General features: G+C 39.1%; 1 protein-coding gene across 1 annotated transcript; it reads left to right on the forward strand.

The window, feature by feature from the left end:
* Positions 1 to 5,159: 5,159 nt before the first annotated feature.
* Positions 5,160 to 26,494, forward strand: rorb (RAR-related orphan receptor B). The gene is made up of 10 exons (XM_041999600.1): positions 5,160 to 5,485; positions 20,430 to 20,515; positions 20,623 to 20,764; positions 20,961 to 21,392; positions 21,847 to 21,968; positions 22,237 to 22,369; positions 22,501 to 22,608; positions 22,817 to 22,927; positions 23,109 to 23,221; positions 23,540 to 26,494. The coding sequence occupies exons 1-10, from the start codon at positions 5,479 to 5,481 to the stop codon at positions 23,702 to 23,704; spliced, it is 1,419 nt and encodes a 472-aa protein (XP_041855534.1). The 5' UTR covers positions 5,160 to 5,478; the 3' UTR covers positions 23,705 to 26,494.
* The last annotated feature ends 531 nt before the right edge of the window (positions 26,495 to 27,025 follow it).

A 27,025-nucleotide genomic window follows, 5' to 3' on the forward strand; every position in this document is an offset into this window, starting at 1 on the left:
GGATTAATAGGTTGTATATTTATAACTCAGATATACCGCAGGCTCTGAGCACTTAACACAAATGTGTAATGCAAGTATTAAAAAAGGACACATACAAAATGGATGAATATAAATGAGGAAGTAACTCAGATTTGCATGAAGACTTGAAATTTTACTGAACCATATTCGTAGTGTGTGCCTATGTGTGCTGTGGATAAGTATTTCCCCTAATGCCTCTCAAGGTGACTTGGCCTTTCTCCTTTAGGGCTTTCCTCTCAATTCTTCTTGGGATTGAAATTATGATGAAGTAATTTTTCCACAGAAATTGCCTATGTCACTTGTGGTATCTCTCTGCAAATTTCTCAAGTGTATTTTCAATCTCTCCCTCTCTCTCTGTCCCCTTCCATATCCTTCATCTTTCCCTATTTGGCTTTCTTCCTCTTTGAGCTTTCATTTGAAATGTCAATGTGTCACTGTCACATTGCACAAGGAGATATTATACATGGAATAATTTGGGGAATGGCTCACAGTCAAAAATGAACAATTTTTTAGTTTGCAAAAGAAAAACAACCAATCTCAGAGGTATACTGTTATTCTCACATATGCATATGCATGCACATGTGTTTAAGTATCCTTGCACGCTCACAAAAATGCACGCACATGTGCTCCTTCACAAAAATAAATGTAATGGTACAGTGAAAAATCACCTGCTTTTTTCAGGGGAAAATAAGAGGCAAGCATAGAACATGTCGTCAGATTGGAGAGGGAGATTCCTCAGAGACCTGTGGCCTAATTTCTTATTTTCAAGAGGAAACTTATCTAATTATATATAAGTTAACTTCCTAGTGGTCGATTCAAGGGCAGCGCTCAGTGGTATGAATGAAAAGCCTTAACAGAAACAAGGTTATCACAACCTGCTCCCTTGTTGTGTTCTCTTGTCTTCTGACAATCATATCTCTGTCCTGGTGTCCTGTTCACACATAATGGCGGTTTGGCCATCGGGTCATTTTGTTGTTGAATGCATGTGTGTGTGTCTGGGAATTTGTTACACACATTTCCTGTCAGCTTCTCAAACAAAACAAACATGAGCACAACAGAAAGGGTGTTAAAATACATCAAAATAAAAATAATTTTATATTCAACATCATTTTACTCTTAAGGAGATATTAATAGCTGATAAATGCTTTACATGCTTCTGTGAAACGAAGAAATAAATGTTGAGAAAATGATGCCCCTTGAAAAAATATGTTGCTCAGAGGTCATATAAAAGTTCATAGTTAATTTTCACAGGTCAGATCCAAAGAGGGTTTTCAGCTGGTTCTATGTGGCATGTATGACAAGACATGTTACAATCAAATGGCAACATATAGGGCTAAAAAATTAATCCAGAATGAAAGTTCTTATAAGTGCAATTGCTCAAATGACCACTTGAGAATGGCAACAATGGCAAGTCAATACTCTTAGACCTCCAGGTTACCAAACTGGAGCAAAAATGGTTTTAGTTTCTACAACTAATTAACTTTTTTTCTGTACAGGGTTGATTTGTATTTATGTTTAAACCTGAAACTATTAAAACATAAATCTTTGCATTATGGCCTGCTTTAAATGGCCCTTGCTGTTGTTGCTACCCAGTGAACATTCACACATATCGTCATGTTTCCAGTGTGATCCAGCCTTCATTCCTCTCCTCTTGGTGGTGACAGTTGAACTTCATTCAAAACAGTAGCCCACAAACCATTTAGTAGCTACATCCATTCTTTAAATTGAGTCTGTGTAAGAACAAAACACAATGAATCTGCTCTGGGAAGAGAACAGTGGCATTGAGTTCCTGTGAAAGACTCACTCCCTGTGAGTAAATCATTAGTATTAAACATCACATCTCTACAACAGAGAGAAATTGTGGCATGTGTGCTGTCTTTTGTTGAGCATTTTTGCATGCTACCATTCACTAAATAGTACTTGACACAGCTGAGGCTGAAAGCAGTGTAATTAGCTATTCAGGTGCTGTGTGATTTCAATTTATTAGTCATGCTCGTCTGGTCTGCACATGAGAAAGCTATGGGTGTTATCTGAACATGTTTACATGCATCTCTTATATTTGTATTCTTAAGAAGATCACAAATGCTACATTACCATTAGAAGACAATATTATGTTTAATCAAAAAGAATAAATAGCAGTATAAAAACACTTAATGTGTGAAACAAATGTGGATGAATTCATAAAAGGAATCTGGTTGCCTGAACCCATTATCTCTTCTGCAAGCCCACATGACTTACAGGTGTCCCAAAAGTCCCATTTTTTCATTACTATCTAAGATGATTTCTACTTAAACATGAGGAAGGAATGAATTTTAGTAATATGAATGCAGTCCATCCAGTAGCTACTGAGATAAACTGCTCAAAACCCTAATTGGCAACCACATGGTGGCACTAGAGGAAGGCAAAACCTAATTGAAAGAAATAGAATAATTAAATTCATAAAAAGCTGGATGCTAGGATGAAAAGCTAATGAAAGATAGGATGGTTACATTCATTTGCACTAAAGACCTGAGAACCTTCAAGGCGCCAATCAGACAGGTAGACAGACAGAGATGAGAAGATAATTATACAAGGAGGTATAAAGACAGAAAGACCTGAAAACTCATCTTAGAGCAGAAAGCTGCTTTCTCCTTCTCTAAGTTTGGCCCTTAGGCATGGCCCAGTCTGCTCCCTTTCTCCCTCCTACCACCATATGGACAGAGCAGCCTACACGCCAATATTTCTCATCAAACATGGCCTCTTTGCTTCACTCAGCAGACAATATTTGATCATATAAAAGTGATCATGTGAAATCTTTTTATTTATTTATTTATTTATTTTTTACTTTTTTATTTATTTATTTTTTGCGATCTCTGTGTCTTCGGAAGAAGAGTGAATGGTCGGTGTTGAAGGGTAATCCTTCTTAACGGAGTCCCTAGCCCTCAGATGGATTGAAGTCCACACAGATAACATAAAGACACATCTTATTGCTTTGACAAAATGGGAGGAAACCTTTATTGTATTCTTAAAAACTAACTACCCGCACTCTTTCATTTCAACCCCCCCACACCCACCCCTATTTTACACTATCTTTCACTTTCTCTTTATCTCATTCTTCTGTCTGCCTGTCTTTCAGAGTGTTTCACCCTGACCAGTCTGCAAATTCCTCACGCTTGCTTTGGTCATTACATCACAATTACGGAGCTGTTGGTACAGAAGAAATAAGATGAAAAAAAAAGGAAGAGAGGAAAAAAGCGACAGATGAAATGTAGGTCAGTGGAGATGTGCTTGGGGCAGTTTCTCTCTGTATCTCTGGGTAAGTCTCCCTCTCTAGACCACAGCTAAAGAGGCTAAAACAGACCAAGGGTGAAAGTGCCTCTCACCCACACCTGCCCCTTTGCAATCCTACCTCACACAGACTGGCAGAGGCTCCAACTGTGCTCTCTAACAGAAACTCACTCTAATGACAGACGCTGAACACTGGCTGTGACGCTAACAGTGAGTGACAGGAGCGGCTCTTTTCAGCACACAGAGTATCGACACTCACTCGCCATTTGTGATAGTTTTATATTTCACATTTTGGTAATATTTGATTGAGCAAAGCCCACCAGTGGTCTCAAGGAGTCCCTCCAGGTGGAGTCTCAATCAGTCAGGCTTTGCTCTGTGATCATGAGATTATGCTAGCATTACAAATTTGCTGGTATATAACAAAAAAGCATTGATAACTTCATTTTTTCTGTATTAACAATAAGAAAAGTTAAATAAACAAACAAGTTTGTTTTTTTTTGTTTGTTTTTTAAGGCAAAACAATCAACTCATTATGATCTTTAAACCTCTGATTTAACCATTTTTCATAAAAGAGTAAAACTGTAAAAAGACACTAAATAACTTTGCCCAAACTACCAACTCAATTTGTCATGACAGTGATTAAGTACTCCATATTTATCATTGTCTTGTGAAGTGATCTCATGCTTTTTTTAAGGTATAAACTGGTAATACAGAAGAATGAAACAGTTTCATCATGCACTGCACACCAAAGTCTAAGTAAAACTTTGAAGTTTAAACCACATATTCTGCACACTATACACATTATAACGCCCTGCAGCCTACACTGGGTCAGTTATTGTACAGTGCAGTGGTGGTCTACTGTAAAGTGCACCTACTCCTTCATTTTCCAGGTCAGTATTTCAGTGTTTCTCAGAGGAAGGAGAGGACCCCACCCTGAAAACTATCCCGAGGACACCTGAGACAATTTGTGTCACTTGAGCTTCTCCTCTTTCTGTGACATAAGATCTATTAACCTTCATAAACTGCTGTTTTTTTGTTTTTGCCTTGACTGTGTAAAGAAAAGTTTTCAGATTGAAATTTTAAATGTACTGAATCTATTAATAATAGTATTGTCATTTACAAGAGGAACTCAACAGTTATTGTTGTGATGCATGTTCAGTAAATTTATGTGCATATGTAATATATGAAATGGATGAGATGAAAAATACTTTATTTATCCCAGATGGAAATTGCAGTAATACATGCTGAGTATAACAGTCTTGATGATTAAATAAAAATAAATAAATAAATAAATAATAATATTAATAATAATAATAATAATAATAACAATGTGTCTGTTTATTGATTTTTTATTTTCTTGTCAGGTCCATTGGATTTTTCTAAAAGTCTGCTTATCTGTACCATCATCACACCTAAAAAGTGACCTCAGCGCATAAATTCTGCAACCACTTCAACATATGTCTTATGGAAAATAATTGCTTTTAATAATTATTAAACACATTGCTATGGCTGCTGGACACTTTGTAAAGTCACCTTTGACAACACAGGTTGTTAAATATCAGTGGTTATGAGATGCGATTAAACATTTACTCGTTTTTCCCGCATGCACGGAAAAAGGGGGGAAAAAGTCTAAATTGCCAGGCTGATTAAATGTGGATGGTGACGCTGAAAACTTCACTGTGTCTGTGTGTGAGTGAATTTAGTGTGCTCAGGTTGTGTGTGTGTTTGTGTATTGAACCTCCGGGCTACAGGCAGAGAGTAGGAGAGAGTGGGAGGAGCGGAAAGTGCTCCAGTCCAATCCGGGCCGCTGGGTAAAGCCTCTCCTATGCGCTCTTCCCTCCCTCAGCCCGCAGAAAACAGTGAAACCCTCCCATAGAGGTGAGAGCGCAGATGTCACGAGAAAAGCGGCCACACGACCAGAGCGCACAGACCGACGCACCGAACGACATCAGCCCGCCTCCCTGCGCCCCGGTCTGGGATGCTTTTAGCGCAGACACGCTTCCACTCAGGGCAGCCAGTGGACGTTGACGAAAATTATCCACACTCTTTTCGTTGTTGTTATTTTTAATTAAGGATCTTTTTCCCCGTCCGCAGCCCCCGCCCCCTCCCCATTTTTAAGTGTTTATGTTTGTTTCTTCATGACTGCTGCTTTGGGAAGCGAGCCTCAGCACCAGCTCCAGCAACGCCAACACGATGCGAGGTAAGACACTGCTCCCAGCAAACACCACTACAGCACTTTACCCCACATGCATCATCCAGATAAATACACCGATACGCAAACACATTTAGGTTTTTGCGTGTTTGTGTTCTTTATAATTTGCTTTGGAAGTTTATTCTGCAAGGCTTTTATGTGCTGTAGAGCTGTTTTAGTCACTTTTTTCACACCTGCCACTGTGCAGCTGGATTTGTCAGGAGTCTCAACAGCAACCTTAGAATATAAAAGTTCATTTGAATATATTACCACGCGTGTGTGTGTGTTGTGGACAGCCCGGTACTGCTCTGCAAACTGACGCTTAAAACCACCAGATATGTGATTGCAATTGAAAATTGGCGGATGATATTTAGAGCTCTACTCCGCGGAAATTGCTCGCAGTCTGTCTTTAGTTCGGGTCAGATCGTGTGCAAAAATTATACTTTTCTCCCATGATACTCTGTTTATAAACTTCATTGAATTGTGTGTGGAACGGCTACTTTTCAGCGCTCCACTAACCCATTTCTGCAGCGCACTGCACCTCTCCGTGGATGTTGAAATCCAATGTCACCGTCGCCCCGTGCACACACTCATTCACACACACACACACATACACGCTCTATATCTCCCACACACACAAATAAACGGTGACACACAGGTTGATACCTAAGCCCTTACTTGTAGGCAAAATTCCCTTCAAATCAGAAAATGCCTTATCCCTCATTGTTAATCAGTATTTAAAGTTTATCGATCGTTTTAAGTCCAACGCGAACAATTTAATATTTAACCCTGTTATTATCAGCTTTAGGTTTTTGTTGGGGATTTGTCTTATTTGCTGTTTTTTGCGTTGTGCAATTATCTCTGACGCAAAGTTGCAACACTCGCTCAAGAGGATGATCTTGGACTCTAATTTAGCCTTTAAGACAATCTGTCTTAACCCGCTGAAACTCCTCGTGGTGCTATTTAACACAAGCAAATTAGTTTGTGGGGATGTTTAAAAGATTTTTGGAGATGGAGACAGCAAAATAATCAGCAGAAAAGTATAAATTAAAATAAAAAAAGTAATACATTACAAAAAGACTCACTTTTTTTTTTACTTAAAAAAAGACTTGTAAGACACACCATGCCATTGTAGTTATATTTTGTTTTTACAACTAACAATGTGTATATTTTGGCTTATTATTTGTTAAAGGATAAATAATTGTTTATATTCTTGTATTAAACTTGGAAAAAAATGTGTTCAAAGTGTTCTTAAGTAATAATGTTCTTAATGATGATAATGGCTAGTTTAAGCAGCAAAATGCAACGGTTAGAGGTTACAGTGTAGTGTAAGTTTTAATTTCTATCTATCTGTCTATCTATCTATCTATCTATCTATCTATCTATCTATCTATCTATCTATCTATCTATCTATCTATCTGTCTGTCTGTCTGTCTGTCTGTCTGTCTGTCTGTCTATCTATCTATCTATCTATCTATCTATCTATCTATCTATCTATAATGTTTTTGATTTTGAATGTCATATCAAGCTATCTGCTACTTCAGCTTCAGGCCATCAAACCTTGGGCTAACAACAACATGAGACCCCCCCCCCCCCCCCCCTTTCTCTTCTTTTCCTGTAATACCATGGCAAACTCCTCTGTTATGCACCTTGTATTTTATCCACATTTTAATGGGCCTTACGTCCACTCTCGTGCAGGGCGGGGGGCGTCTTCTGCTTTCACTTTATAGCTGTGGTTGGCAGAAGAGGCCCCCGAAGCGTCTCCCTTACCCCTCTTTCAGCATGTCTCTCCCTCTTTCTCCCTCTCTCCATCTTCCTCTCTCCCTCTGCACGCCCCAAAGGGTTTTGTCAGATAGAATTAAATCAGTGTGGGCCATGCGGCCCCCACTCCCAACCTGTGTGTGTGTGTGTGCAGTCTCGGCTGTCCTTACACAGAAATGTGCTCACAACCAAGGTTATAAAAAATAGAGGCCTCTCATGAGCCGTGGTAATTATCACTTAACAAAAGCCACAACTCCTGAAGCCCTGACCGAAGATGATGTCACAGCATCGACCGGCCTAGAAGAGCCAGAGAAATAACTGATACAATATTATTATAAGGGCCTTTTCAGGATTTCAGTAAATGGAGCATTGTATTTTTTCCATTAAGGCTCAGTTTTGTAGGATGTTGTGAACAGGATCATTATTTCTTGATTTTCAAGGGCAAAATGGTGATGTGCTATGGATGGTTTTCCCCCAAAATCCAACAAAATACTTATGTAATTTTTTTTTTTTTTTTTTTTAAAGATACTAATAATGAAGACAATATATTTTGGAATGGTAAATATTTTAATCACTGCATTTTTTGTTCTATTAAATTAACAACTCTAAACTAAAAAAAATAGAAATTAATCCTTATATATTGGGATTGGACTTGAATGGAGCTAGACTTCAATCAGTGTAATTCTGAATCTGAAGTTTTATTACATGCACATCAGAGCAAATCGACATTGCCCTATCAAATGTTTCATTTTGTTCCATCAGCACAGTGCCTAAACAGATATTTCTGATAAATCTAAATTGACATACACGCAGCAGATGAGTGTTTATATACATGAATCGACTTTGTAAACCTGTATTCTGAATGTCAATAGTTTCCTATAGTCAGAGTGATATTTATATCAGTACCATTAGCATGTGTCTGTGTATGCTCTGTGTTACTAGTATAAGCCTGTAAGAGCTTTTCCACCACTTGGATGATCTGGGGTCAGACAGGTCAAAGTGTTCAGCTACGGTGGGAGTACAAGTGAAGGAGGGGCTGGTCATTTGTTCTCCTCTGTTAGAAATACATGTCAGTCAGAATCTTTCAAGCTCCTTCATCATGAGGAAAGGTGAGATTAACTGGGAAAGTGTGAGAAGACGGTAGTGAGGTGATGACCAGTTATGAGAAGAGGAAAGATTTTTTTTTTTTTTTTCTGACATTTGCAGCAATTAAGCGTTTCCTCCAGTTGCAGCATTATTTAGATAACTGTGCAAGATCACATGCAAAAGCTGAAAGCACCAAAAACACACAGAGACACACAAAAAAGCTGAAATTCTACGCATGACGGCCTCATGCCAATAGAATTAGTCCCATCCTGCTTTGGTTTGGAGGGTTGAGCGAGCATTGATCTGTCCAGCTCAAAAGCATCCCGAGATCAATTTTTAGTCAAAGCCAGTGGAAACAGTCTGTGCAGATAAATCTATGGCATATAACTTGGATGGCTTTAGTTTACATTTCATGTTAAAAGGAAAATAAAAGTAGACTAATATAGATTATAAATTAATACTTAGTAGTTCAAGATGTTTTGACTGTAAAATGTTTGCTCATATTATCTGTATAAGAGCAGTTGTGTGGAGGGTGAGGAGCTGTAGACCCAACAATTTGAGGTTGGTGTATGAAAAGTTGCAATTGTTCACAGTTAGTGTGCACTAATAAACACACTCCTTATGCATGCCAACAAGTACAGCTGCACCAAAATATGAAGTGACACATGTCTTCCAGTTTATACACCAGCTGCACCATTAGTCTGAAACAGCAGGTTAGGTGTTGTCTTAACCAAATCAGTTTTACATTGTTAATATGAAATCTGTTGTTAAGCACAACCTTGGCCTGAGCCACTGTGGTTGGCACTGCTATTTGTGCATTTGTTGCCAGTTGTCAAGCTCATTGTTGTTGTTTGTGTTGTTTATTGTGTTTTGTGCTGACTAATGGCCCAGCGTTATGTAAGAAGAGAGAGATTACCCCAAGCCTATGCAGGCCACACTGTTAATCCCTCAACACAGCCCTACTGGCTGGCTGAGGTACCACCATAGTGCTGTTGCGACACCCACACACACTCACATACACAACCTTACATTCAGAGCTTACTTCCCACTGTCTCTACACCTGTCTTCAGATACCCACAGTCTACTCCTCACCTTATGTGTCTGCCTGACCTTTTCCAAGGCGTCTCCTATAAGTGCCCTAACTTAAAACAAGTGTGTGGTCAGGATGTCACTCCCGTGATCCTACTGTGTTGCTTTCACAGTCCCTGTTTGTTTAGCATGGGCTCAGCATTTACCCCATGTTGGTTTTATCCCTCTGTGGCTGTCTATGAGAGACTACACAAACAGATTTTTGCTTCAGTCAGTTCTTTTCCTTTGTTAAGTCTTAATATACACAAAGCATGGGCTGAATGGCACACATTAGTTTGTGTCTTCTCTTAATCTTCTCCAGGAGGGATTTTAGCCTAAACCACTTATAAACTTTAAATCTGCATTGAAATCATAGCCTTCTGATGGCTCTTTCTGTTTTGTCACTTTTACTCATCTACGAAGCAGCATGTCTCAGTGGATGCACCAATGATATTCAATATTAACATTATCTTCTGATTTACACTGAAATTCAAATTGGAGGAAGAGGGTGACTATGCTTAATAAGAACAATAAGTGAGTAGAATATGCTGCTAAAACTTAAATCTGTAATGTTAATTCATTTGAGTTGTTTTTTTTAATAGACAAGTATAATTATTTTCAGCATCTTCACTGAGAAACTTAACTGAATTCAGAAAATATAAATATACAATTATATTTTAGCAGTACACTCAAAATTGAGAGGGAGAATTTAACATTTGTTGTTGAAAGACTATCAATTAGTAGATTAATTGATGACAAGTTTGGGTGTCAGAATTGGGTATAAAAGCAGCATCTGCCAATAGCTTAGTCTTTCCTAGCAAAGATAGCTTGTGATTCACTGTTTTGTCCAAAAGCTCCATCAGAGAATTGTCAGTTAGTTCAGAAAAAATAACATTTCTCATTGCTTAATTACAAATAACTGTAGTCTTTAAATAATTACAGTGTACACCATTGTGAAAAGATTCAGACAGGCTGTGGAAATCTCAGTGCATTACATCCAAGTTCAGAAACCACTGTTGGATGTAAATAACCTTTGAGCTTGTTATCGTGATCGATGTAGCCAAACGGTTTCAGGAGCATTTTGTAAGACACAAAATACAGTATGTCACTTCATCTACAAATGTAACCACAAACTGTACAATGCAAAGAGAAAACCACAAAACCCCTTTACAGCAACACCAGCAAGTTCTCTAGTCATAGGTTCACATTACATGGACCAAAAAAATCATGGACATGAGTTTTGTTGTCAGACAAGTCCATGTTTCAGCAAGTTTTGTAAAAAACTGATGTCTGCTTCTACATTTTAGTGTCGAACCAGATGTACTATATGAGAAATCCGGTGTCCTGATGTTATGGGAGCACATGGATAACTTGCACATGTGTAAAGGTATTGATGCAGAGGTGTGTGTTGGAGTTTTGGAGAGACATCTGCTACCACCAAGGTGACACCAATGGGTCCATAGTTAACGTGTGGTTTTTTAGACTGTGTGAGCTTAACTGATTTATGTTTTTGTTGCATTTTAGGAAACTTGTCAACTTTTCTGGATGAGGTGTTTGTAAAAGAAAATTACTCAACTAAACTCAAGAAAAAAAAAGAAAAAAAAAGAGATGAGTAGAGCAGGTTTGGAGCATATTTATACTTTATACCTACAATCTTCTTGACTTAAACGACTTTATGAAGTGTTTGAATCTGATCTTCCACAAACTAAAATGAGAATCTCTGAGCTGAAAAGGCGGTAAATTAAAATAACAAACAGAAAGTAGAGAACGGGAAATGTTGGCAAATGAATGAGTGAGATAAGAAAGGTGGAGGGGAAGTGAGAGAGAAAGAGAGAGACTTAAGAGTTATATAATAGTGCAATCGTGAATGTGTGCGCATTTGCTTGAGCAAGAGGGAGTGTATCTGTGTGTGTGTGTCTATATAAAACACAAGTTTTTGTTCACCTGCATGCACACTGGCACAAGCACAGACAGAAATGCAAACCATCATGTCCTCAGATTGCACTTGCACATTGTAGCTTTTCTGAGCAATGAATAACGCAACAACCCGTAATGGCAGTATCCAAAGTCCACACTTGTAAACCACCTACTAGACTTTGTCTAACACTGGAAGCAGATTAGTCCACATAAAGAATGACTGTGGGTGTGTGTCCTTGTAATGTTCCAAACTCTACTTTTTACATAGTCATATGCACCGAGATAAAGAATACATAAACGTTTCTTTATAGGGTTGAAGAAAACAGACCTTTATATTATCCTAAATAAAATAAAAGAAAGAAACTGTTTAAGACAATTTGTTTTTACTTATTTCACTAAACCATCTGAAGATAAATAACCTATTAAGAGAACAAAACATAGCAGTTGTAAGTACTGTACTATTGTTATTTGACAATAGAGGTGTGACGATAACAGATCAAGTGAGATTTTTTATGTGCATTTCCTATCTGATGTAGCTACAGTAGACATCTCTTTTAAGGTGTTCAGCGTTAGCAGGTGAATAGCACACACTGGTTACAATAAGCCTATAATATGACTTAGCCTACTGCGGCATCTTTTCTTAATGACAAAGATTAGCTTGTTTTAGTGCTAGTAATCTCATTGAAGGGACTCTTATTTAGTCTACCTTTCTTTCTCTCTCCATCCTGGGATGAGTTTCTTAAATCACTTGGTGTGTGTGTGTGTGTGCTTACATGCTCCGTTGACATCATGTCTCCTGCCATTCACAAAGAGAACTCAATTAGGAAACCAAGTCTGTTACTACTGCTTTTGCTTTCGCGGCTGTGATTTAATGTTCAGAAGGTATTCTGTTAAATCATCTCACTGGAGACAGAGAGCAGCACAGAGCAGGTGAAGAGCAGAGCAGGCTGGGTCGAGCCGAGCCGAGCTGTGTGATAGTCTTTGTGATCAATTTGCTTCTGTGAGAGATGCCCCTGGGGCCACTTTGGGGAGAACCTTGTTAGGCTGAGTTAAATTGTTGCCCAAGGCAAGCTATTAGCGACCATCCCTAAGAGAGAGCGCACACATGCAGTCACACATGTGCCGGCTCACACACTCACTTTAACAGATACACTGAAACACACAGTTTAACTTTTTTACAATTAAAAGCATAGTTAAATGGGAACTAATTCATATGCTTGTGTTGACTCTAAAGAAGACAGCCTCTTTTAACTGAAGAGATGAATTCACAAGCAGTTGGTAAGAACTCTGTTGTTAATGTTAATGCAAATACATGCAACAAAAAAAATCTTCCACCGCAAATAAAAGTTAGGTGTAGTCCTAAAATATGAAATAAAGATAATTTGATGACGTGTTCCAAAGCACTACAAGTACAAGCTAAATGGCAGTAAGATGCCTCGGGGGGTAGGCATTGAAAAAAATAGGATGTAAAAACTAGTTTGGCTGAAAAATATGCAAGCATAATTTAACAAAATGCAATCAATGTAATCAATTCTCAAAATGCAAGCAGACTACTCTCTTTTTAAATATTTCATTTTATCATAGGTTACCATGCTTGTGTACTTTCAGATAAATTTAGAGAAGGCAAAGGAGTTTAGGTATAAAGAGGAAGAAATTGTCAAAAGTCAGTGAGGTGCTTTGGTAAATGCACTTACAGCCGTCACTGTACACCACTTTTCTTACATGCAAACGCAGAACTCTACCTGTCTCTACAGTATATGAAAGTCTTTCCAGAACATGTATGCGGGCATACATGAACAAATTCATCAATATTCAATCAGATTTGCAAGGAAAGAGGGCGTGATTTCCATCCATCGAGTGATTTAATTCTGTTAGCTATTCACAGTAAGTGCTGCTCTCTTCATTAATGCTTTAAAGTCCATTCAATTTAACTTATGCCAATGTTCCTGTTCCCTGATTTTATCTGACTGATCACACACTGTCACTATTTGGAAAATAACTTCAATAATACTAAGAGCAAATGTCTTGCTTCCTTATGTGAAAAATGAAATAAAATTTCTGTGGGGACGTCCCACTCTTTCTGTTTCTCTCTACACAGGGATAACCACCTTTTCAATCCCTTCCCCCTCAAAGACACACACACACTCACACTGTCATCTGCAATTAGGCTCAAGAAAAACAACGTAGTAGGAGGAGCATAAGGTTAAGGGAGGGTGGTCATAACCAACAAATGTTTTTGACGGTATTTTAGTCGATTCGTGTTTGTGTAAACATATTTTTCCCTGCACTGCTGGACTGCGACCAAACAAAACATTAATGCTCCTCAGTGTTTTAACAGCTCAGCGTGCACACGTGCTGTGCTGCTGCTAATGCCAAGGTAAATATAGGAAATGAAAAGAAATAAAAGAGAGAGAAAATGCTCCTAACATTCTTAGTGTGCAACTACATTTGCAAGTTTGCTTCAGCTGTGAAAATGTGTGCATTCTCATGGCTGATTTCATAGTGGTAATGACCAGATGCAGACCTCTCACACTTGCAATTGCTCCTTCCACTCTGATGCACTCTCTTAGTCCTTAAGAAACGGTCAAAGGTCATCAGGGTCCTACAGGTCACCTAGAGGGTTGGAGTGTGAGCCTGTGTGTACAGTGACCATGAGAGGAAGATCTGAAGAGGCAGATGGGCAGACTGTGAGCATGCATATGCACAGGAGTGTGTGTTAAGGCAGGGGTTGGGTTTACCCTGTGGATTTTTTCCCACGCCTCCTTCCTCTCTTATCTATCTGCAGACACATGCTGCACTGGGTGGGAGACGATGTGCATGTGTGTGTGTGTGTTAGAGGTGTGATGTGTGTGTTAGAGGTGGGGGGGCATGAAAAACATACTGTAAAGTCTGCTTTTTTGAAAGTGGTTTGTAGAAATGAATGCATTTGAGCATGTCTGAATGTGTGCTTCTGTCTGTCTAAACGCGTCTCTCAGAGCATGTTAGTGTGTGTGCGTGTGTGTGCGTGCGTGTGCGTGTGTGTGCATGCCTGTGCATGTAAATCGATGCACTGGATGACAGCCAGTGGCCCCCTTCTGTTCCCTCTCCATGGCGTCCAATCACACCGCAGCACAATATTCTATGAGCAAACTGCAGCTGATCCCAGACCCGCTATCTGAGCAATTACCCAGAGTGCTTTGGGGCCACATGGCAAGCTGGACAGACTCATGCCCTCTGACATACAGCATGGGGGGAGGGCAAGAACGACTGTTTTTCAGACTGTTTGTACGTATGTCAAAGTGAATGTGTGTGCGTGTGTGTTGGACGGGGGGATGATGACGATAGACTGATGGGAAAAGCGGAGGTTGGGGGCAGTGTATATATGCTCATGCAGCAACAGTGTGACTATCTATATTACACAGTGGACAAAGACATGCTTGGCGGCTAGGGATGGGGGAGGGGAGGTGGGCCCACTGCATGGCATTATGATTATTACTATAATACACTGCACAGCAGATTGTACAAGTATGGACGACCACACAGAGGTGTTTCATTTTGTAGAAATTTTGGGATATTTCATGTCAGTAGGTCAGCATTGTATCTGTCAATCACTTCAAGTCAGGTCGGTAATGAAAATCGTAAGATAGGACTCGGCTGTGGGTATGTAGGGTCAAAACCACTGATCGTTTTCATTATTAATTCTCCTGCCAGTTATTTTCTCAGCAAATTAAGTAAACCTTTGCCCCTATAAAATAATGAAAACTATCACCTTTGTAACAGTCCAAATCCTAAATGACACAATGCCAAGAAAAGCTAATGGGAATTCTACTAAACACTATTACTACTAATAAATTAATTGTTGCATTTTTGTGGGATAAAACAAATTATTTCCAAATTCATTAATAGAAGCAGAGATGCCTCAACCAATTTGGAGGTTTAGAAATTAACACTGTAAGAAAAGAAAGAAAAAAGACAGGAAACAAAACACATGGCTTGATTCTGAACCTTAAACATGTAATGTGCCAGTCAAAAATGTCTTTAGTACTATGCAATATAAATGTTAAATACATAAATATGGTATTTGTTGTTGACCAGAAAGACACAAAAACATTCCTGAGGATTGAAATGCATCAAGGATGGCAAGTTGCAAATACAAGGCCAGTGCCGTTAACAAACGGGCAACAGGCCTCCCAGACAATGCCATGAAGGTACGCTGGTGTATGAGTTGCTAAAAGAAGTGAAGACAAGATGCAGCATGGAACAAAGATGAAAGTGAATTAAATGCATTCCATTTTAATTATTTCTATAAAGAGAGCTGACAGTCCACCACTCTCTAGATTTTTTTTAGATGTTTCAGACAGTGAAGACAGACCGAAAAGAGAGAAAAGTATGACAGCACATAGCAGTCGTCCGTTTGAAACCATATGAAGTGGCAGTGTTTCATTGATTTTAATGGGACAGTATGATGTGCAAACATGACAGGAGACACAAGGGAGATAACCCAAGCAGCACTGCTATAAGCTATTCCCAGCAGTGTGCATTAATCCACTCAGCGATCACGCCACCAAAAGTTTTCTCGATGTTTTTCATCATTGACAGAGAAAGAGAGCGAGAGAGAAAGAGAGACAACGAAGCACATTTTCCTCTCTGAGCTCTGAGACAGAGAAGGCTGAAACAGAGTTTCTCTGAGAGATGGAAATAGATCATGAAATACAGAAACTGAAATGATTTCCCAGTCACACAGCCACTTACAGCGAGGCGGAACACTCAGAGACAAGTGAAAAAGTCAAACAGACTGAAGTGGAGGGGATGGTGAAGAGTGATAGCATAATTCACAGTATATAGACATCTAAGACCACCGCCAGAGTTGTTCAGTTTTAACAAGGGTTGGTGGGGGGTAAAATGCTGATCTCCTTCATTTTCCCAGAAGATATCTAGTTAACAGAAAAAAAGCTATGCATTTTTTTAAATGAAGTGTACCACCCACATTCTTCCCCAACAAATCAACCCATGGGACTACAATAGGATTTGTGTTTGCATTTCTGAAGTGGCTTACATTGGCAAAAGTTATCCCAGAAAGTGATTTCAACTGTTTTATAAACTGTGATACTAAAATACCAACCTCTAGTGTGTTCCCTGTTATTGTTACTGCATGATATTTGCTGCTTGGGGTATGTTTCTATTGTAGATCCACCCTGCAGGCTAAAGGAATAAAACATGTATGTCCAGTCTGCCCCTTTGGCAACATTTACAAGTGCACACACATACACCCACACAAACATGAAAAGAAAACTAAACATGTATAGCAACATCTAGTGGCCTTAGTTGGCTGTTACATTGGCAGTATAGATGGAGAGCTGCCCTTGTAAATAGCCTGTTTATTCTGAGTGTATGCATATGCTCCTAACTCAGTACAACAGTACTTACATGCTTGAGAGATATTGGTGCAAGGCTGCTGCTTTTTTTGTGCAGTGTGATGTAGATAATTAGGACTCTATTTAGAGAAAGGGCCAGCCCAGGAAATACACAGGAGATCTTCACTTCATTAAAAATCAATTATCACAACACACGTGCCAGTGTAATACAGCCCTCATGGCCACAATCAGCTCCACATACACACGCATGTGTGCAACTTTCACATTAGAGCAACTATCTTTGCCTTGTTCTAAGTGAAATTTGTCTCTAGTTGGTTCTATCTTTTTCTCCCTCAAGAGATTGTGCACGCCTGATCCTCCTCTTAGCAAAGGAATCGCCAGCGTTGCAGTCCCGCTCTTACATAATAACCTCAGGATAACACTCATGCTCCCGCTGGTTGAAGATGCTGTCAGTCACTTCGCTCTGACTGGGTCAGCTTAGGTTGGAAAGAAGTCCCACCCACCCCCATGAAAGACACTTAGCTGGAGGGTAAAACAATCTCCAGATTCAGAAATGAGAAGCATTTTCTGCCAGGTTTTGTTTGGAAATGGATGTCTGTCAAGAAAGGTTTCCTTTCTGCTCCAGTTTAGGAATTCACTTTCAATAAAGCTTAGGGCTGCAAGTTTATCTCTGTAATATAAAACCATGAAATCGAAAACCCAGAAAACATTAAAATACGCCGTAACTTTAAAAACAATAAGAACATGAAACAAATCAATGCATCTTAGTTTTGTCGCATATAAAACCCACTATTGCGGCTAGAGTGTACTATTGTGTGTACACGATGTGAAAGTGTGAGTTTTCTGATAAACAATTCACAAATCCTCCGCTGCTGAGTGAGGCCAACAGGACAAACAGTGATACATCGAGTTGGCTTAACACACTGATGACATCACTTCCTTTAAGATCATGACAGCTTAGCACATCATTGCTGTGACAGCCAGACGAGTGCGGCAAGTGGGTGGTCACCCTGGCAACAGCAATACCGTCATGACCATTTCCTTATATCCCAACTGACAGTCCCCACTGGCAATAAGCACAACGCACACTCAACAATGCACACACCCACACATTACAAACAAATATTCACATACACTTCATCAAACTCACATGGACACACTTTATCTTTCCCCATTTTGTCTCTATAAGTAAAATGCTCACAAAACGTCCCTGAAACACACATATAAATAATGCACATGCCCACACACCCATGCTCTTTTGGGGATAATTATATGATACAAAGGGAAATACAGTCTGCCATGAGGTATAAGAAACACTGAAGATATAATGTAAATCTTTGAAGCATAACAGTACAGATAACTCTTAAAGGAGAAAAATATAAAGAGCTTTTTCTGAAAACCGATAGAAAGTATTCCTGAAACTATGTGTATCCACATCGCATAGCAGCAGGTGTGGGCTGAACACATTTATGTTGTTTAAACCCACAGAGATTAACTTAGCTGCAGATTAACATTTTAATGAAAAAGTTTGAAAGTGTGGGATTCACAGGAGCAACCACAAAGCGTAAGAAGATTGTGAGTACTAAAAAGAAGATGATGAAGAGCATGGCTGCTGCATTGTTGTCTGGTCCTCTGCTTGCTTCTCACATGTGGTCTTTTGATAACAGCCATGTCCTGGGTGCAACTGACCTGTTTTACAGTCTATAAATAGGGTGTTACGGGCCACATTCATTGACAGCTCTGTATATGGAGTCTGTGTGTTGTCCCAGTCCAGTACTCTACTCTGACCCAGTTTGGTGTCCGCTGGCCGAGAACTGGTAGAAATGGGTCACTTCTTGGGCTGCACCAACACTCACAGCATGAGCTATGATACCTTAAGCACAAAGTCAAAAAGCACATTATTTTGTCTCCAGAACAATCCACTGCAACAAGACACAGTATTCTATCTTACATGACAGCAATTAAGACATGTTTAACAAAGCAATATAAATTTGCATTGAAGACTGCATAGTTCAGGGTCATGGCACACAAGAGTTTAGCTTTTAGGCATTTCATGCCTTTGTATAAATCATTTAAATTATTTGCATAAATCAGTTAGCATTAACTCCCCTTTACCCCATCCCACCACCAAAAACAAGCACCTCTGCATAATTTCCTAAATCATGTATAGAAAAAAAATTAACATTATGAACATTTTCATCAATGCATTCCTGCCTTTGCAATTTAGGCCCAGTTTTCAAATTTCATGTGATCACAGAGAAACTTCAGCACATTTTAAATTTGAGAAAAGCTATCCAGTCTCAAACCCTGAACATAAATCTTTTGGTATTGTGAAGCTGATTTGATCTCATTATACGGGTGTTCATTGGTTGATGCAGAGCATCTCCAGAAACACTGACAAACCTTTTTGATTAATGATACTTTTTATCGAGTCCCTGAGATGCAGGTAGTTTATAGACAGACATGATCGTCTGTACCTGCTCAGTTGCTAGACAGACAAAACTGCATCCATTGATCCTCATAAGACATGATCCAATTATGTATAGTGCACACTCATTCTGCACAGACAGTTAGCATACACACACATTAAATACATGCTCAGAAAGCAAAACCTGTAAAACCAATGTTCACACAACTGAACAATGATCATCTAAAACTCATAGATTTGCAGTTTAGTTTAGTAACCACACTCAACCTACAGACGTGCATGTTTAAAAAATATATAAATTTAGTGTTAGGGTTGCGTGATGCATTGAAGAGAAATCAGGCAAAATTCATGCACACATGAACATGCAGATGTGCTTGTTGAATTAATCTGTTTTCTAACTTATCAGAAAAGTCATAAATTCATGCAGAATTTCCCCACAGGTGGGACTATGCAAAGAGATTACATGTGAATGGCTGTTTCAGCTGGGGCTAAGACAGTGCTCAGCAGAGGAGGGAACCAGCTCGTCGGGAAATAATTTAGGATTAGATAGGCTGTCTAATCTCTTTATAGAGACTGTGCCATCTCAGCAGCATACCTGCCTACCTCTACATCCATGTACATCCATCTCTTAACTGGAACTGCATCTCTCTTTCTATGTATTATGGATACTTTCTTCAAAGGCACCCATGACAGGTGCTTCTGTTTGTTGGAATAGTTATATGATATTCTGTGCCTTTGGTTGTGACTGTACATGGAGCTGCCAATACACAGTGAGTAAGACCTAACAATATGTAGATTAGAAGAAGCTAAATAATCACAGAATTTGAATTGGTGAGCTAAATGTGTGTGTCTGAGAGGATACAGAAAAGACAGAGATGAAGAAAAGGTATGGTCCTTCAGTGATGTAACAAGTTTTCTCATTTTAGGCGACCCTTCTAACCTGCAGGGTTTCTCCTTCAAGCGAAACACAAAGAACCTGAGTGCGCAGTCCAGTTATTTATTTGTGTATGGAGGTTTTGGTGTGTGCATGTGTGGTGCGTACATATGCAGCCCTAAGTGTCCCAGTTAGTGAAAAACTCCTGTAAAGATATAATAAATGTGAACATGTCACTGTGCCCTTGTGAATTTGAAGTCACACAGGCACTATACTCGGACGCATTGTTAAAAACAATCAGCCAACCAAGTTCAGTCTTTTTTTTTTTTTTTTTTTTTTTACTTAAAATAGCCACCAGCTGAAATACTGGCTGAACAAGTTGTTGTTCAAGGTTCATCAGTTTGCGCGAAGTCCAAAATGTCATTTGTAATTGAAATTTATTCTGTGCTCTTGTGTTTCTTACAGCCCAAATTGAAGTTATACCATGTAAAATCTGCGGAGACAAATCATCAGGTATCCACTATGGAGTCATTACATGTGAAGGATGTAAGGTAAGACTTCATATGTTGTTTCATAAAAATCTGTTTTATTCGACTATGCAAGAAACTAGTTTTGCTCGATGGGTATTTGAGGCCAGTATTCTTTGACATCCAACTAGGGTTTCTTCAGACGGAGTCAGCAGAACAATGCCTCCTACTCCTGCCCTCGCCAGAGGAACTGCCTCATCGACAGAACAAACCGCAACCGCTGCCAACACTGCCGCCTGCAGAAATGTCTTGCCCTAGGAATGTCCAGAGATGGTAAGACCCAGCTTATCAGCGTTCATACTTTGATGCAGCTTGCGAACAAAAACACATAAAAGCTTCACTTATATTTCAGCTGTACACACTATTTAATCTCCCCTTAGACAATTCTGCTATAATTCTATTTTTCTTCACATGAGCCTTTTCTTTTTTCAGTTTTGCTAACCAAAACTTGTATTCTCTCCTCGTACAGCGGTTAAGTTTGGCCGCATGTCCAAGAAGCAACGTGACAGCCTGTACGCAGAGGTCCAAAAGCACCAGGCACGACTGCAGGAGCAGCGGCAACAGCAGACAGGCGAAGCTGAAGCTCTGGCTCGTGTTTATTCATCCAGCCTAACCAACGGACTGTCCACCCTCAACCATGAAATTGGGGGCACCTATGCCAATGGCCATGTCATAGATCTACCCAAAGGTGGCCATGGTAATGGAGGTGGAGTCCCGGGAGGCTATTATGGGATGGACTCCACTCAGCCATCTCCAGACCAGTCAGGTTTGGACATGTCGGGCATGAAGCACATTAAGCAGGAACCGGTTTATGATCTGACGCCAGTACCCAACCTGTTCAGCTACGGGGGCTACCAGGACAGTCAACTTGGACCAAATAATGTCAGCATGGGAGAGCTGGGTAAGAATGCTCAATTCTGCTTAATAGTTAAGGATGTAGTAAAATGGTTTATCGTTTAAAATCTATATGAATTATCCTCATGGAAAATGAATCATTACCCACAAAGAAGCCTTAGAAGAGAACGTGAGTCAGAGTTGTAATCTGAAGGCACATCAGACGGGCTTACATGGACAGCTCACAGCGTTTCATATTACTGTATGCATATCTTTAATGTTGCGCCCCCCTTTTCCCCTACCAGAGCTGGGGTTGTAACATAAATGGATAGCACAGATTTTGTTTAAACTCAGGAAGGGATGGTAAATAAAGTAGTTAAAGTCGCTGTCTCTCTTTGTCTAAACTGTCTACATACAGGGACCATAATGCACAATACTGTAATAATGTAAAGATGTAATAAATGATTTAATGCATTAACTTTATGTGCAGAAAGGAATAAATAAGTAATCCTCTCTTCCAGACCGTATTGCTCAAAATATTATCAAGTCGCACTTGGAGACATGTCAGTACACAACAGAGGAGTTACAGCAGCTAGCCTGGCAGACACATTCTTATGAAGAGGTCAAGATGTACCAGAGCAAGGTGAGATTTTGTGTTTGATCATCGTTCTCTCACATAAATATGTTCACTTTTAAAATGATCCTATTCTAAAAGTACAAATTACTTAGTTTACTGTTTAACATTTGAATTCTACTAATGAGAGAACAGACAAGAACCTTTGCTGAATTGTACTTTGGACACTTATGTCAGTCACATCACTGACAGCAATTGATTAATAACATTTGCTAACACAAATATAACTAATCAAGCATAAAGTAAATATGCCTAATCTGTGTGTGTTTGGTTATAGCCCCGGGACGTGCTCTGGCAGCAGTGTGCCATCCAGATCACCCATGCAATCCAGTATGTGGTGGAGTTTGCCAAGCGCATCTCAGGGTTCATGGAACTGTGCCAGAATGACCAGATCCTGCTTCTGAAATCAGGTGAGACATATGGCCAATAATTAACAGGTTAATTACATCTTTTTTACTTCAGTACAGGGCAAATGGTGTTTCTCTATTCAGTTAAAATATCAGCTTCATGATCGTCACATCTTCCTGTTTGGGTCTTCCAGGTTGTTTGGAAGTAGTGTTGGTTCGGATGTGCAGGGCGTTCAACCCTCTCAACAACACTGTTCTGTTTGAGGGGAAGTATGGAGGCATGCAGATGTTCAAAGCTCTAGGTAAGATAATGAGATTTATGTACTTTTCTTAGTATGAATGAGAGAAAAAGACCAATAAAAATTTTAAATAGATCAAAAATTTTAATTCTGTGATAAGAAAACTCTACTCTTACCTGTGAAGTGTTTTTGCTCATCAGCACATACATAACCAGAATGAGTGAAATAAAATTCCTTCTTTCGTCTGCCCTTCTCTGTATTTCTCTTCAAGGTTGCGATGACTTAGTGAGCGCAGTGTTTGACTTTGCCAAGAGTTTGTGTTCATTGCAGCTAACAGAGGAGGAGATTGCTCTCTTCTCAGCAGCTGTACTAATTTCCACAGGTCAGTGTACATTCACTGTCATTATTATAATAAAAGAAGACATGCATGATCAACAGTGGTTGCATAGATACACTTAAAATTCACTGTTAATATTCCTCTGTAATGTCCAGCTTGCCAATGATCAGCATGCATTAACTGTAAACTGTTGACACTAAAAGAAGCAACACCTGTCTCTGCACAGATCGGCCCTGGCTGATGGAGCCTCGAAAAGTCCAGAAACTCCAGGAGAAGATCTACTTTGCTTTGCAGCACATTATGCAGAAGAACCACATGGATGAAGATGCACTGGCTAAGGTAGGCTGAATATCTGTAGCAATAAACAGTGTATCATTGCAGAAAAACATACAACTTGAACACAAACTGCAGCTTCTCCGTCTCAAGCACTGTTGGAGAAATGTGAAATTATAATAAGCACAACTGCTGGACGCACACACACAAAACATAAATATACATATTTATATATATATACATATATATATATATATATATATATATATATATATATATATATATATATATATATATATATATATATATTCTAATCAAAAGTCTTTCTGTTACTTTTCAGTCAAATTTTCCTTGTCTTTAATCACTTTATTTCCTGTCTGGCAGTTAATCAGCCGAATCCCAACGTTGTCAGCCCTGTGCACGCTTCATACAGAGGAGCTCCAAGCCTTCCAGCAACTCCACCCAGAAACAGTCAACGTCCTCTTCCCTCCACTCTACAAAGAACTTTTTAATCCTGACCCAAACTCTGCCATGGCCATGCCCAAGTGACTGCCTGTGGTCCAAATGCAACCAACAATGGCAGCAGAGGACCAAGAAATCAAGTTTGCTTCATCTGGCATGACGACAGCAGCTGTGTCGACTGTGTCATTGCAGCAATCACATTTTTCCAAGCTCCCCCAGGCTCATTTCAGGCTGGTGGGTGAGGATTCATCTGCTAGAAACTTAGAGTTACCGCCAACAATACTAGGAATGTCCAGCACTTATCCCATCTTGTTCACCGATACAGTCTGAAGAATGTATATAAATGAAACATGCCCCAAGTCACAACCTGAGGGGGCTTTCACCTGTCTCCTGAACTGAGCTGAACTGAACTGACTGACCAGAAATGTACAGACTTTAAACATCTAGAAACAACTTTAAGCTGTCAATTTTTTTTTAAGTGGGTAAGTTAATTTGATTTAACCTAAAAAAAATATTCAGTTCAATTTTTTTTCATTTCAAATGAAGATATTGTGAAGTCAAATGAGCTGGATGGGGGAGGGAACTGTGGATTTAGAGAAGCTATTGTAGATATTCTTCTAGTGGAGAAAGGATTCCAGTATTACTTCTTGTTCTGTTAAAATAAGTTAGTCCTAATTTAAATATACAGCAGTCCATTGTGGCTGATGATACCTTGTCTATGTGTTCTTATTTTATTTGATAGTTTTTTTGTGTACAGAATTTGTAAAGTTGAGACCTGTAAAAGAATACTAGGCAAAAACCGGGAGATGATTTGGGTTTGTTGATATACAGAAGCCTTGTCTGGATTTTGTTCATATGTATAGAAGGCGTTGCATCCTTCTGATCAGAACTTATAGAAATGTAAAGAGAGCATATGAAGGATTTAAAAAAAAATTGCTACTACTTTTCAAGGTGAAGATATATACATAAATATTCTATTTTGCAAGAAAAAGAACCTGGCAGATTTGCCATCCTATCAATCATTTATTTCTCGCTGCAATAATCACGTCCATTAAAGCTGGACTGCTTTCGAACAATCAACCAGAATCGACTAATCAGAAACCAGGACCTCACAGTAGAACCCCCCCCAACCTCTGTCCAAATTCCCTTTACCCTGCTCTTTATCTCTCACGAATCAGGACCTTGGCATTATCTTTTGGCAGATAAGGAGTCACAATAAAGATATGCATTAATATTCTACAAGAAAAGACAAAAAGAATAAAAGATGACTAAATAAGACAAACTTGAATTAAGCTAACTTTCAAGTCACTCAAAGCTAGAGTGCTATATGCCCTCATCCTCCTATTTGCACATATAGTCCAGGGACGTTGGTCACTCCGGATTGTGAACATGAAGGACCCTTTCTTTAAGAAGCAATAACTTTCACACTGCGTTTTTGATCTTACTCCTCTGCTTTCCTCCTCTTCCCTCCTTGTTTTTTAGCCGTTTAGAACAGGGTAGCAGTTCTATCTAGGATGCACTATATTTCACTGTTGGTCAATGACAATGTCGAGGAATCCTCTCTGTGGATGGTACTCATTCAACCTCAGACTGCAGCATTTTTACTGTAGCACAGTGCAATCTGTTGTTAGGACACAAAACTGAGCACTGACTGAAAAATGTTAAGACAAATTAGCCTCCATTGATCTAAACAACATTTACAGCTGAACATCAGCCATTTATACAGAAAGCTGTGATAGACAATCACTTTTCACTTAGTCATTCCACAATTAGTAGCACTTACAGACTGTAGTTGTTTTTTTTTTATTTTTGTATTCTGGCTTTAGTGGACCTTTGTCCTGTCTTAGCATATTGCTGTCACAGCCTTTACTTGTTAAGGAACAAGCTAAAAAATCACAGAAGACACTCATATCAGGGGTTTCTGCATACATTCATTAGATGCTCTGTATGCATTACCTTTGCAAAGAAGTCTCTGATGATCAATAATAAATCTTAGCACAACTGAAATGAGCCATTTACAAAATACAGAACTCTCTTCTCAACTGAATAAATCAGCTCTTATTTTTAGTTTTTTACCTAAATACAGGTTAGAAATAATTATTTAGCAGGTTTTCTTTTTTAATCTAAGAATTTTTTTTTTACCTTATTGTGAAATGCCATGATTGATGGATTCTGACCTAGTGTTACTTCAGCACTAGAACTCTCTGAGGGTTTCACGTAATTGCAAAAAATTATTTGCAAAGTGGCCAAATCCTCAGCTTCTTACAGGCATGGTCAGTTAAAGAAGTAATATGTCCATCAACATTAAACACACAAGAGCCCTTAATGTTATTATCCCTCCATTCATGTTTTTCTTCACGTAGAGAAAAAAAAAGAAAAAATATCAACAGCGTGGAGATACAAGCAATGCCAATTGTATCCACATCTATGTGTTTCATGCTGTGTCAATGGTCAATTTACTTTTTCCTCCTAAGTGAAGCAACTTTCCTTCAACCCCCGACCACAGATCAGAGGCCAGTGACTCTTGAAGACAATCACTTGCTCATTAAGGCTCGATGCACTACGCAGCATCTCTCAGGGAGCAGCTCTTTTTCTGACTTTGCATTAAAAGAGGGTTAAATATTTTTACAAATTTACAAAAAAAAATAATAATTATGAAGAACTTTTTAGGATAATGATGGCATACACCGCCAATATATGTCAGCAATGGAATCTGCCCAGACAAGGCTTTGATAGACGTATGTCTATGTATGTGTGTATTTTGTGCGTATGTGTCTGTGTGTATAGAGCATGAATTCACTGTCCATATCTCTGTAGCCATTCAGACCACAAGGCAAATATCTTTACATAATGAAACAATAAAGAAACACTACATCACTGTGCTCTTGTCACCACTGTACTGCTTCTTTTGCTGCTCTCTTGATGGTGCAGGAAGTCCACTAGTAAGCTGTGATTTAATCACTGTCACAAAACCCCTGGGACAGTGAATTCAGACTCAGAATATGAAGTTTTTGTGTGTGATATTATTGTTTTTCCTCATTAGACTGTGAATCAAAAGGGTGGAATGGGGTTGTGAGGGGTAATGTGCTGGCAAGAACAAGTGGTAACCAACACTGTAAGTAAGATAATGTAGCAATAAGAACTGGAGGCATTTACTACTGTCATGTTTGCATTGTAAGATTATTTTTTATTTTACTATTTACTATTATTGTTCTTATTATGACTACTATTCTATAACTATTAGCCTATTGTTGTTCTGTTCTATTTGCATGACGTTTCATTGCAATGAAACATTTGGGGTTTATTTGTGTTTTCTTCTCTCATGATAATGTGGGTTTCAGGGGAGAATTTTTTGGCAGGGTGGGCAATCAGTTTAGGGCAAATTCCACATCACTTCAGTCAGTTAAA

This window comes from Melanotaenia boesemani, chromosome 11 (genome assembly GCF_017639745.1).
Source record: "Melanotaenia boesemani isolate fMelBoe1 chromosome 11, fMelBoe1.pri, whole genome shotgun sequence".
NCBI lineage: Eukaryota > Metazoa > Chordata > Actinopteri > Atheriniformes > Melanotaeniidae > Melanotaenia > Melanotaenia boesemani.